The sequence below is a fragment of the Enoplosus armatus genome, chromosome 14 (genome assembly GCF_043641665.1).
Source record: "Enoplosus armatus isolate fEnoArm2 chromosome 14, fEnoArm2.hap1, whole genome shotgun sequence".
Taxonomy (NCBI): Eukaryota; Metazoa; Chordata; class Actinopteri; order Centrarchiformes; family Enoplosidae; genus Enoplosus; species Enoplosus armatus.
In genome coordinates, this window is record NC_092193.1 from 5,055,013 (window position 1) to 5,069,136 (window position 14,124).

The 14,124-nt window shown below is 40.7% G+C and overlaps 1 protein-coding gene across 1 annotated transcript; it reads left to right on the forward strand.

Annotated features, from left to right (window-relative positions):
* Positions 1-7,462: 7,462 nt before the first annotated feature.
* pnp5b (purine nucleoside phosphorylase 5b) lies at positions 7,463-13,523 on the forward strand. Its single transcript, XM_070918407.1, has 6 exons — positions 7,463-7,566; positions 8,851-9,020; positions 9,127-9,230; positions 11,011-11,186; positions 11,726-11,916; positions 12,560-13,523. The coding sequence occupies exons 1-6, from the start codon at positions 7,538-7,540 to the stop codon at positions 12,775-12,777; spliced, it is 888 nt and encodes a 295-aa protein (XP_070774508.1). The 5' UTR covers positions 7,463-7,537; the 3' UTR covers positions 12,778-13,523.
* The last annotated feature ends 601 nt before the right edge of the window (positions 13,524-14,124 follow it).

Consider the following 14,124-nt stretch of genomic DNA (forward strand, 5'->3'; position numbering starts at 1 on the left):
TCCTGAGTGTCAGTCTGATACAAAGTTCAGGAAGGGCCTTTTTTTAAATATTTTGTGTTGTGTTTGTGTGGATGAATGGCCATGTACCCAGAATAAATAATGAAGAAGTTGGAAAAGCTGGGAGGCAATTATAGTGTATAAAAGAGCAGCATCCTTAAAGCTGGAAATGATTCCTGCTCAAGAACACCTCGGTGGAGTGGTTGTGTAATTGCACGTCAACATGGGGAACTTGAACCCCATTTCAGAGCCCTGACACATCAAGAAGACTTTAAGAACTAGCTGAGACGCTTTGTGTGTATTTGAAAACACTGCAAAGTTCACAGCTGTTCAGAATCAGAATCAGAAACTGTTTATTGCCAAGTAACATACATTACAAGGAAGTCTGATGGTGCTTTAACATATAATCTGACAGACAACAAACATGTTGCGTGCATTCTGCGAGCAGAAGTCTGTATTTACAACCTTTATAACCTATTTAGTCTGCTAGACTTCTGAGAGACAGGTTCAAAAATAAAGAATGGTCAAAATCAAAGAAGCAGGAGCTGATATATCGCACACCAAAAACTGTAGCTAATGCATCCCATAATGCAACTTGATAGCGTCTTTCATTAGAGCCTGCCTGCCTGGCTAACACCCACATCTTTTAAACTCCACACCCCCAGTTTGTCACACAGGCTTTCTGTCTCAGGCCAATGACATTATGTTACATTATTATTATGACATTATTTTTCCAGGCTTTAGAAAGCTCCTCCAGAGCCACAAAGGACTTCATACAACTGTTTTCACAGTCAGAGTACTACTGACCATGACGAGTAAACTAAACTCTTTGTGTAAAGTCAGTGGAGTGCCCCTTTAAGAACCGACGTGGACTAGATTACAACTGCTAAACCACTGACACTCAACACACACACACAGATCAGATACACACTGATTTAGTAGGGAAGCTGGATTAAACAGCCCGTTAAGAGACGAGAACAACCGGTCATGTGTGTTCCCTTTACTGTAGATCATTTGCTGTAATTCCCCATGACAGCATTTACTGTAACTATGTTGAATGATAGTTGGCCAAATGTTAGTTAGTTTATGGCACTATTTGCACATTTTCACCTTCTGCTACTTCATACTTCTACTCCGCAGCAATTCATCTGCCAATATTGTACTTTTTACTCCACTACATTTATTTATTTATTATTTTATAACTTCAGGTTAATAGTTACTTTGCATCTCCGAGGGGAAATTTACAAGCAACCCAGTAGATAAACTATATAAAGTAATTTAAATTAGCCCCACCTTTACCAGCTGCAATGTCCCGTACACATTAATACATCAATAATTACAATCCATGATAAACATGATTCTGAAAAGGGCCATTCTGCACAATGAGTACTTTTAGTTTGATGCCAAGTACTAGTAGTACTTAGATAAAATATTTGAGTACTTCATTGCATTTCTTTATGTAACGTAAATGTAACATCATTCAACTTAAATACGTGTTGAGGACTATTTCAAGAGAGCGAAGCGTTGTAATATAATTTCAGTAAAATGATGTCCTGCAGTAAAAACACAGATTTGGATTAAAACTATTCAGCACACTTTATCTGATCATTGTTTTTCTTTTGAGGGGATGACTGGCGACAGTTAGTCACACATGGAGCTTGACATGAGGCATGAGCAGGATTCTGGTGTGATGTTTTCATTCCTTAATGGAGAAGTTGATCAAAACTTCAACATGTTCCACTGAGTGTGTCTGGCCCTGTCTGAGTTGTTGCAGATGATATCTTGCAAACGTAGCACCTCTTGACGGGAACATGTGACCTGCGTGGCGGTAAGTGTGATAAAGAAACAGCTGCTCAGCTCAGCTTCACCACATCCTCTGTGCAGTGTGTGTGAGTACGTGTGTGTGTGTGTGTGTGTGTGTGTGTGTGTGTGTGTGTGTGAGTACGTGTGTGTGTGTGTGTGTGTGTGTGTGTGTGAGCTTGAGAGTCCCCATGACGTAAATCATTCCATTTTAGGGTGAAGGCGTGATTTAAGTTTAGGTTAAGGTTAGGGTAAGTCTCCAGGAAATTAATGTAAGGCAATGTAATGTCCTCTGAAGTGATGGAAACACAACTTTAAGTGTGTGTGTGTGTGTATGTGTGTGTGTGTGTGTGTGTGTGTGTGTGCCAGGGTCAATAAGTGCTTTTGGCTCATGTCAGTGGTGGTGCTGTTGGTGGAATTACCTCCGTTTTATTCATCCTTAGAAACTCTCTTTCTCCCTCTCTCCAGCGCTTTATTCGGCTCTTTATCCCGTCTCTTGCATATTTATTTGCTGTTTTGCTCGCTGTCTCACTTCCTTCCTGTGCTGGTCCTGGTGTCTCAGTTTAGGTGAAAACAGGTTCAGAGAGAGTTTAGACACCTGCTGCGATTTTCCCTCAATCACAGACTAAGTCAGCATTTGTTCAAGGATTTATCTTTGTTTCATTCATCCATTCTGTTTACCATCCATCAACATGTTATTTACTCATCAGCCATTCATTTGCAACACTGAACATGTTGTAATGCAGTAGATTATAAATAATAATTTGTAAAATAATAGAAATATGACAATGTCTTCATTACTCTACAGGATATTTTAAAAAACTAAAAGCTTAAAGTCAGTGCATGGGTGCATGTCTCAAATCTATTGCTATTCCAAAACATACTTAATAAAAATGAATAAATATGTAATGACCCTTCAAGAGACTACTATACTTTCATTGTTGCTCACAATGAATAACAAACCATGTCTTTTATTGGCACTAGTTCTTCAATAACTCTGGCAAACAGTAGCTGGATATGTTACATGTTAATAACGGATCTGAAAACTAAAGGAAATGTGCAGCTCCACCGTCCTCCTGGCTCTTACTGATTAAATGCATAGGAAATAGGGAAAGAAAAATCTATTGCTGCTACCCTCAGTGCAAGTTTGCGTTCAGCCAGCAGGTGGCAACATATGACAGATTTTCATAACCTTTTTATTTGCAGGGGGACTTCCTCTGTATATATTTGTGTGTGTGTCTGTCTGGTTATGAGTTTGTGTTTGAGATTCTCAAGATGGCTGTTCGTCTTTCTCATGAGAACTGGGCTTCAGTCTGCTCACCTGAAAGGAGACGCACAGTTATGGGGTCAGATTCATGGTAAGATCAACAAATAACGCAAAATATATTATATAATATATTACTGCTCAAGATATGCAAACGTGTATGAAAATTTGTAAATAAAAATAATGATGTGTTTTCTGTCCAAAAAACAAATACAAGCTCACAGGTACATTCCTAACCAGTATGTTTTTTTTTTCCTAAATTTGTACTTTTAATTAATATTAGAGACACAGCGTATGCAACATTTGCATTTAAAAGGTCCGCTTAGCTTTCAGAGCTTTCAAACACATCTTCCATGTCTTATTCAGTGGATGAAACTGGTGCAGGTGTCGTCGCATGACTTAAATGAGGAACTTCAGTCACATGATGTGGGAGGGTGGTTAAAATGCAGATTTAGAAAAGAAAATAAACAAATATTTCAAGAAATATATATCTTACCAGAGACCAAAATGGGTACAGAGACAAGAGGGAGGCTTTCTTCAGCATCCAGACTGATGACGAGCTGTAAGTACAGAGCTCATACGTTACAAGACCTTTGAGAGGCTGGTGCTGCAGCTATAGCCACTCAGCATATGAACAAATTAATCTTTAACATCAAATCCTTAAACTGAACTCAGTGTACTGAATAACTGAATGTGCAGCTCTTTGCATTGGAGCGCCCCTCACTGGTGACATAAAGAATCACTGTCAGCTCACCTATGATACACAGTTTGTCACTTCCTGGTCACAGAAACGCAATAACGGTGCAATAATTCTGTTGCAGACGGGTTGCTGATGAGTTATTAACATAATAAACAGGGTTGATGTGGGCCTAGTGAACTGAACAGAACAAGCAGATCAGCAACAGACTGAACTGCAGACACTCAGAAGCTGCAACTTCACGTCACAGCATTGTGAACGGTGTTGCTATGACTAGATGAGTTGAATGGTGATCTCTTAGTTTAAAAATCAATAACAAACAGCCACTGCAAATCAAAAGATCAGATTCAGGAGAGTAAGTCGTATTCTCCACCTCTTGCTGCAGTTTAATAATACACATAGGTATGGTGGATGCTATCAAAATCCCTGCAGCATATTTAGGAACTATTTGTTTCTGGAGAGGTCCCTGTTGGAGAGCATTCAAGGTTAGAGTGGCTTGGGGCGATACTGCTGAGGATGTCACATGCGATTGAGTTCAAATGCTGCAGAGAAGCACAGCAGAGCGGTAAACTGGAATTTTACTCTGTTCACTCCCCACAATCTTCCCGACAAGTTCTGACTTAGTTTCCTTGAATATCACATATAATTATCATATTGACGTATGTACATTTATCATGATAACATGCTGACATTTACAATGTTTTATGAACATGCTAACGTTTAGCGTCAGGGGATTACCGAAGTCGTTATGATTCGTCCTCTGGGAACCACGAATGCCTGTAGCAAATTCAATCTGGACCAAAGTAATGGACCAACAGGCCGTCCCACCAACCAACCAACCAAAGCTGCCGTCCCAAGAGCCATGAGCTCAATGCATAGGCCTGTAGTCAGAGGATCAGGTGGCGCAACACAAAAAGATGACCCAGTTTGTTTCCTTGACAATGAGGTTAAATTGCCGTCACTTGATGAGCACCGTGTCTGTATGCATGCACACCTACACAGCAACAAGTGATGAGAATGGTTTATAGGTCAGTAGGAAGGAAAGAAAGGAACAAATAGTATGAAACTGCAATAATGACAAAAAATAAGATTTTGTATATTACACTTCATACAGCAGAGAGCGGTACAATGTGCAGGAAGCAGGAAAGAAAAATGGAATATGGCAAAATGGAGAACTATGAGTAAGATTAAAAAAAGTAAGACTGTCGGGAGTGTCTGAATGATCCCATAGTTTCAGATGTCCTCAGATCCTCTGCTGACACGTAGTTGCAGTTTGGTAGCAGTAAAGCTGGCCCGTGGCACTTTTTCTTGAGGGCAAAATAAGCTTTTGTGATGTACAAAAAAGAAGAAACAAAAGCTTGGATCTGCTTTTTTTTTGTCAATTCATAACCCTCATTTGTTTGCAGAGTGAGAGCAGCAGGTTTTGGCTGTTGGCACTGTATTTTGTATAAAGGCCCGCCAACTGTGTGAATACAAATCAGCAGTTACATAACAGAGGGTAAGCAGAACACTGGCTGCTCTGTGTGCTGCTAGCAGGTACATGAAACAAAACACACATGCAGGCGGTGGAACGTAAATTCAAGTACTGTACTTACATACCATTATAAGATGGTTGTGATTAACTTGAGCATTTTCATCTAATGTCATATTTCTAACTCACTTCATTTCAGAGGGAACAATTGTGCTTCTTGACTAAACTACCCAACAGTATTTGAAGCAGTTAAAATTAGTTTCACCTCGAGCAACTACAACAGTAAAATGCCACTTACATGTCAATTCATCAATAATAATGATCCATAATATAATTATATAATAATTTTCAATACTTTAAGTACATTTTGTTGCCAATTTTGACTTTAATTTGGATTATTTTTACATTGCGGCATTGTTACTTTTACTTAAGTCAGTTATCTGAACATTTCTTTCACCACTGATACATACATGCACACAGGAACAGTATCAATGTTCATATATACTTATACATGTGCAGAAAATCGGTCTGGTTGAGCACCTCCACACTCCCAAAGGAATGAAACCTGTTAATGTTATAGAAGCCATGTCTCTCAGGTCTGAGGACAAACTTGACCTTTTTCAGCCCTTCTGTCTGTAAGAAAAATCATCAGCTGAACGTCAAAGTTCATTCTTGGTCTTGGTTAAAACAGTAGTTTGACAAAATAATAAAGTCCACTTACTACCTTTTTTCCCCCGGAGCTTTCAACTGTCATCTTACAATCTATTCTAATTATTTTGTAAAACAATCACTATGTTGTTTTAAGTACATTTACTCAAGTTCTGTACTTAAGTACAATTTTGAGTTACTTGTACTTTACTTGAGTGTTTCCATTTTCTGCTACTTTCTACGACATTTCAGAGGCAAATATTGTACTTTTAACTCTACAACAATTACTTAATAACTTAGACAACTAATAACTAAGACTTTATTGATCCCTGAGGGGAAATTCACAATCTACCCAGCAGGATAAAGTCATTAAGATTAGCCAGCTGCATCATTAAATGAACGAATGAATGCATCCGTATTTATATATTTGTATACAATAACATACATTATTATAAATATTATAATAAATAATTTTACTTTCAGTACTTTAAGTATATTTTGATGCTATTAGTTTTGATTCCCGGACTTTTACTTGTAACAGAGTATTTTTACTCTGTGGTACTGTTACTTTTGCTTCAGTAAAAGAGAGTAAAAGAAGAGTACTTCTTTCACCACTGTATTTTTGTTTTCCATCCAGCACTTTGGTGTTGTGGAGTGTAATAATTGCATGTTCACTGTAGCTGATTGTACGGTTAATGTCTGGCACGCCTGGTTGGCGTCTCGGTACTGTCACCACTCACACACACACACACACACACACACACACACACACTGGTGTGTGAATGGTGCTGTAACTTATGTTTAAGCAACTGCTTCAACACCTGCAACCTTAAATGTAGTTGTTTCGTTTTTTCCTGTCATGAATATCAGCAGCGTCCGTCATTCAGATATGAATGATGACAAACTGGTAATTTGTTGTGTGAAAGAGTGATTTGCCATAAAACTTAATGGTTGTTTGAATGATTGTTCTTAATACTTTGATACTCGACTGTTGTGGAAATGTGATTAATTCTGTACTAATTACAGGACATTTTGTGTCATGGAAACTTAAAATGTGGACAGAGATCCATTTTGAAACAATGTAAATGCATCTTTTAAATGAAAAAACATCTGTTCTCCATATTTTCTGAAGTGCAGTGAACTTGCTTGTCACTTACAGCCACACAAATCAACAGCTGCTTGTGGGCTTAACTCCCTCCAACAGCAGTCTTATGGCTTCATTGGTTCTTTCTTATAAATTCAAATCCAGAAGGGACTTTTACAGAACTCCTTTTCCTCTACTTTTATTAACAAATTACAGAGGTCTACTATCCAGGAAGTTAATTTAGTAAATTATTATTAGAAAGCTAAGTGACCAGTGAACCACCAGACGTGATGGTCAGACAGATTTTTCCTTTTCTTTTTTCGTCTCGTGCATGGTGATTGCATCAGCACCAAAAGCAGCACGACCACGTTGGGAGAAATGTGGTATGACGCCTTCCAGACCTCCGACCAATCGGAGCCTCAGTCGAGCCGTGACGCGCGGGGGATGTGGCAGCCGTGTTGTAGTGGGGGTGTGAGCCTAAAACCGGTCCCTCCATCTGGAAACCCGGATAACGCTGCTAGCTTCAATTTCACACGCAACAACCTGCCGACTCAGCCCGCATCTCGTGCCATCATCATGTTCTCCGTGTCCGAGTATGTGTCTGGGTGAGTAAATGAAGAATTACTAGAATATTACAAGGCATGTCTGTTAAAAACCTCTGCTGCGGTCATGTTGACGTCATGTTTACGGTTACACAGGCTACTATCATCCCATAATATTTATTTTAGTCTCTGTGTTGGATGGTGACTCCGGCTGTCGGGCCGTCAATCGCTCATTTCACAAGTGGAGTCAGTTAGTTAAGTTAAGTTCACATGTAGATACATTTTCATGAAATCCTCAGAGAAACAGAGAAACAGAGAAACAGAGTCAGGCTGTATAATTAACACTACCTAATGATTAAACACGGGCTGAGGAGCGCGCGGCTGCCCCCCCCCCCCCCCCCCCGCCTGAGGATGCTGCTCAGGTCACTTTTATTTTGCCATGGACAGCGCAGCAGAGACACTGTCTCTGGTGAGACCGACAAAAGGCGCAGAGCAGTCCCGGTTAGCTCGCCCACGGGAGGAAAAACCCCACTTGGCACGCGAGCTCCGCCGTGACGTCATTTCGACAAACCCTACGACCCCCTTGACTCACACAGGAAGCTGAGTTATTCCCCATGAACACACACACACACACACACACACCCCCGGAGACTGCATTTTCACTGTCAGTGTAATGACGGACGGACTGTTGCTGCTGAGACTTTTATTTTGGCAACATTTGCAAAGTGACCGCGCGAGCAAAATGTTAGTCTCCGCACACGAGCCACAAAACTCTCAAAACTTTTTTTTTTTCTCTGAATTTCGCGGGACACCCTGAGATGCTGCGCATGACGTGAATGTGTGTTAAAGTCCCGCGCTTCAACACCTGAACATGACGCATTGTTTGCAAAATAAAGCCAAGAAACACAACAGGATATAACGTGTGTGTGTGTGTGTGTGTTTATGTAAATATTACTCAAAGCCAGGAAAGTTCATCGTTTCAGTCCAGTGAGTACAGGATGCCCCCACCTCCCAGATCCCTTGACTCAGACATTCCTTCAGCTATTTCCTGGTTACTGAATGCAGCATGACGGTGCAGACCTGATATTATATTCAGCCATCTCCAAAAGAGCTTTGCGTCTCTTAAAATAAATATTGTGCCGTCCGAGGGTATAGTTCAGTACATGTTGGCAAAGCTTTGGCGATAATGAATGATGATAATGATATTATTGAATTAAATGTTACCGCAGCAGATGAACGCCTATGGTTTTGAAAGGGGTGTAATGTCCATGTTTGTGTGTCCACATACTTTTGTGTGTTTATACATTGCAGAACATAAACTGATCTTTGTTTCTCTGCCTCTCCCAGCGACAGTTATGAGGAGTGTCGGGCCACGGCTGATTGGCTGCTCTCCAGCACACAGGTGCGGCCAACTGTGGGAATCGTGTGCGGTTCAGGTCTGGGTGGGCTGGCTGAGATCCTCAAGGACCCGCAGGTCTTCAAATACAGTGACATTCCCAACTTCCCCCGGAGCACAGGTACGCACAACCTGCAGCTGTTAATGTGTGTGTGTGTGTGTGTGTGCACGTTTGTGGGCTCTAAGTAAATGCACTGGGTGGCTAACTAAGTGCGTGTGTGTTGCAGTGCATGGTCACGCTGGCCAGCTGGTGTTTGGAACACTTAAAGGGAAGCCGTGTGTTTGCATGCAGGGCAGGTTCCACCTGTACGAGGGCTACCCCGTCCAGAAGGTGAGTAGAGATTAAAAACAGCACTGTTAAAGGCTAGCAGTGGTGGAAGAAGTACTCAGATCGTTTACTTAAGTAAAAGCACCAATGCCACAATGTGTAAGTACTCCATTACAAGTAAAAGTAATTCATTTAAAATCTTAAGTGAAAGTACAGAAGTATTATAATCAAAATGTACTTAAAGTATCAAAAGTAAAATGACTTGTTCTGCTAATTTTTATTATTATATTATCATGTATTTTATTATATTATATTATGAAGTACAGTAGTTTAGTCCAGTGGTTCTCAACCTAGGGGTCGGGCCCCTCAAAAGGGTCACAAAAGAAATCTGAGGGGTCGTGAGATGATTAATGATGTAGGAAAGAAGAAAAAACTCATCACTTGTATCAATATTTTGGACTTTTATCTTTGTTTTTTAGTGATATATTGGATCATTTGTTCTCTTTGGGATCCAACCAGTTGTTTAAATGAAACTATGTAGAGGAGGAACGTCTCATCACCAACTCATAAACATCTGAAACATGCGGCCAAACTAGACCAGCAGCTGGTTTAATCTTTGACAAACAATGTGTTTGTTTGTTTTAATGTGACATTTGAAATGTAATTAGTTACTAGATCTGTCAAAGAACTGTAGTGGAGTAAAAGTATCAAGTACAAGTACCTCAAAATTGTACTTAAGTGCAGACAGCTCTTTAGATCGTAGAAATCCTTTCAGTCTGTGCTTGTGCCTGCCATGAAGGATTGATTTTAACAAAAGATAGACTTGTAGGAAGAGCTCCTTAGACTCTGAGTTGGCAGATGAGTAACAGGAAACACACACAGGCATGATTATTGCTCCAGTCACGGACCTCTTTTGGATCTAATTCTATTTTTTGAATGTGCTTCTTTTTTGCTTGTAATGTTGTTTGACCGAGATTGCTTCTTCTTAATCGATTTTCATGAAAACTTGTTCTGAAGTATTGCAAAGTTTCTCTAGACCCTCAGAGATGGTTTTGATCATAAGTCACACGAGAAGCGTGGATTTAAATGAAATGTTGTTTGTTCGACATGTGACATTTTAAACTCAGCAGCTGCCGACGTTACTTAGAATAAACCAGTCTTCAGTAGGACAATGTCTTTGGTAGAAAGTTGTTCCCATGAAAACTGCCAACAGAGAGCTTTGTGGGGTAACTGGGACATTGTTTCTGGAGAGACAAACAGCTTTTGATTGTTTAAAATGTAAATGTCAGAGATTTCTGTCAGATTTCTCAGGCTCAAACTTCAGATAGAGAGCTCTCAAAACCCGGACAAATAAAACCAAAACTATCTCGTAGCAAGTGTGTTTTGGGGGAAGCAACCCTTTAAGGTTTTGTGGATTATCTACTGCAGGTTTTTATTTATTTTGCTGGTGTCTGGACTCAGTCAGAGTCAGCAGAGCTGGAGATATCAGAGTGTATGATGAGAAACAACCTGTTCATACTCGTTCAGTGAAAACAACTGAAAACAGCCTCAGACAGATACAGTAAACATGGAAGTGTTATCACATCAGTGGCATTATGCTGTGCTCTGCGTCAGTCACTTGACGTGCAGATTAAGAAACAGATGCGTTCCCCCCCAAAAAACATTTCAAGAAACACACTTTGCATTTCTGTCTCCTTGTTGTGTCTTTGTTTCGAGTGAGGTTTGTGCAACAGGCATGCAAGTGTTTCTTATAGGTTTGCACGATTACAACCCCAACCCTCAAGATATTTATACATATTATTATTGTGTGTGCAAGTGTGTGACATTACCTTGTGTTCTCCAGATCACGCTGCCCATGCGCGTCTTCAAGCTGATGGGCGTGGAGACGATGATCCTGACCAACGCAGCTGGAGGCCTCAACCAGGACTACAAAGTGGGAGACGTCATGATCCTCAAGGACCACATCAACATGCCGGGGTTTGCTGGAATCAGCCCGCTGGCCGGACCAAATGATGACAGGTAAGTAGAGGAGATGGAGGGAGGCATGTTTTTTATGAGGGCAGACACTGTTTGAAGCTGCTTATGGTTAATATTTTACTTTAAAATGTGTTTTCCACAGTGCAAAAACTGGGTTTTAGCAAATTAAAGGGTCTTCAGTTGAAAGAGGCAGAGTCTCATTTGAATTTCCCCTCAGGAGATCAATGATCAATTTATTTGCATTTTTCCAGTCTCCTACACAAAACTGCCACACTTCAGGCCTGGAGCGACAATAAGCTGATGTCAGTCTCAACAGAGGCACCTATTGTTCTCGATGGCTTCAGAGCAGAACAGTGTGTAATGTCAGAGCAACAGACAGCTTATACACTGTGTTTTCTTTCATCCATGAACTGCAGGAGTGACCTGCTGACCTTTATGTTGGATGAGTTGCCTACAGTATGTTGTGCTATGATAGCTGATGCTGCTGTCAGCACCAGAGCCAATGACACATGGCCTGGGTCATTTGGGGGAAATCTGACGGTTGGCTAAACTCGAGTCAACACCTTCCTTCCTCTCTTCAGGTTTGGCGTCCGCTTCCCCTGCATGTCTGACGCGTACGACCGGGAACTGCGCCAGTTGGCGCACAAAGTGGCGTCAGAGCTGGGCTACAGCGACTTCCTGCGGGAGGGAGTATACTGCGTCCTGGGAGGGCCCTCCTTCGAAACCATCGCTGAGTGTCGCATGCTGCACAGGCTAGGTGCAGATGCTGTTGGTGAGTGTCAAGTTTCCCTCACACACATATTTGTATTTCTGTACTTGCGAGGATCTTCATCGACATTCCCTAGACCCGAACCTCAACCATCACAACTACTACCCTCACTCATACCGACTGTGACCCTAATCTTAAACTGCACCTGATTTTAACCTTGTCCCTAAAACCTTTTAAGAATGTTCTTAATCTCAAGGTGTACATTCAGGTCATACAGGAGCACATGCACATAAACGCAGGTACGCCCAAGGTCTAATTCAATCCTACTGACTAACACTTAGGAGGACGTGAGTCACAAGACTAGTCATTCAAAACCTCACTTTTAAGCAACTTCAGAGTTTCCATAATGCATTATAAAAAAGGGAAATATAACCTATTGCCTACCTTAAATTATAAATATATCTGCATTACAAAGTTAATTTGAATTGCAATCAAATCTTTCTACATTTGCATTATTCAGTATTATCGGTTGAGCAATCCCAATTAATCACATGTTGATTAATAACAGACTTCCTAATGTCCTAATACACCCAGAAATATTAAAGGGATAGCTACCTTGTCATCAACAGTATGGCAAAGTCTCTGATATCCTGAGTTTTAATGTAATGTTAACTTACCTATCACCTCCTCTTTGTCTGTGCTGCAGGGATGAGCACTGTCCACGAGGTAATCGTTGCCCGCCACGCCGGGATGCGCTGCCTCGCCCTGTCGCTGATCAGCAACCGGGCGGTGATGGACTACGACAGCCAGGAGAAGGCCAACCACGAAGAAGTCCTGGAGACGGGCAGGCTGAGGGCAGAGCAACTGGAGAAGCTGGTGTCCATCATGGTGTCTCGGCTGGAGCACAACAACAACACCTACTGAGCATGTCCCTGACACCCCCCGTACCTGGTCTCAGGTCAGCTTTATCTCTGCATCACAGCGAGAGGATTTTTAAGATGCTTGTTAGAACGCTAAAAAAGCCGTAGAGTTTTGAACCGCCAAACATTTTTCCACTTTAAGTCTTAAAATCCTTTTTTTTTTTATACACTCCTCTATCAGCAACGTTTACATTTCTGAGGTACAAATAAATGATGCTGCTGTACTTTAGCGCAGTAGCGCTCTGACGAATCCTATGCTGTTCTGTATTCAGCCGACTAGTGTTTCAGTGAAACAGTGTCGTGTAATTTCTAATTTAATAACTTTAATTTAATAGAATATGAATATTTATTGTTTCAGTTCTTTAACATTCCCTGATATCACTTAACAACCGAAGTGAATACAGTGGTATTCATATTGTTTAACGTAGAGGACCAACTCATCACGCGTGAGATCATGGCTTAAAGGTGGACATAATAATTTCATAAGATGTGTAAAGTGTTCTAAAATATTTATACTGAATGTATTTAAGTAGTGTTTGTGTTATTGAGTGTTTGATGGACAGAGTTGAAGAAAGAGACTATATCCCGCATGGGACAGTTACCAAAGTATGTTTGATCAAAATCTCCCTCCACGTCTTATCACTGTGTTAACAGACTGGGTTTCTGGCTGTCTGTGCTTTTAGAGGTACTTTACTAAAAACTGTACAAATTGTGGATCTACTTTTACAATAAAATGACTCAACTTGAAAACAGCGTGGTCTCATATGTGCTACATTTGAAAGTAAAAGGTTGGTCAGTGGGATGTGTTTCCTACAGACGTGTGGTCACAGTCTTAAAAGGAAAAATCCCCCCCAGATCTTATAAGGTTATAAATGATGTCTTAAATCTCTGATGTTCAGGGATTCAAAAGTTTTGTTATTTTTAATTTTTCATGTACAAACCCTCCACAGACCCGTCTCATCTACTTCTTGTCAAGTTAGTGGTTTCCTACACTTCCCACACTACGGTTTTTTAAAAGCTACCACAGAACCAAGGACTAACCCATTTCTAAATACATTTGTGCTTAATCAAATTACCAGAAACTAACGGTAATGTTAAATTTGCAAGACAGGAAATTACCCTATGTTGCAAAATAAAATAACAGCTTGCATGTCGCAAATTTGGTGAGACGTTCCTCTTGTGCAGGATAGTAATACAGCAGAGGAGTACTGGTAGGTTTCTGGAGCCCAAGGTAAAATATGATAAACTGGCCGGATAATTGGAGCGTTCATGCACGTTTATCCAGCCCTGCAAAGAACACACCTGACGTTGTTGGCATTTGTGATATTTGATTTTACGTGTAGTTCCCACA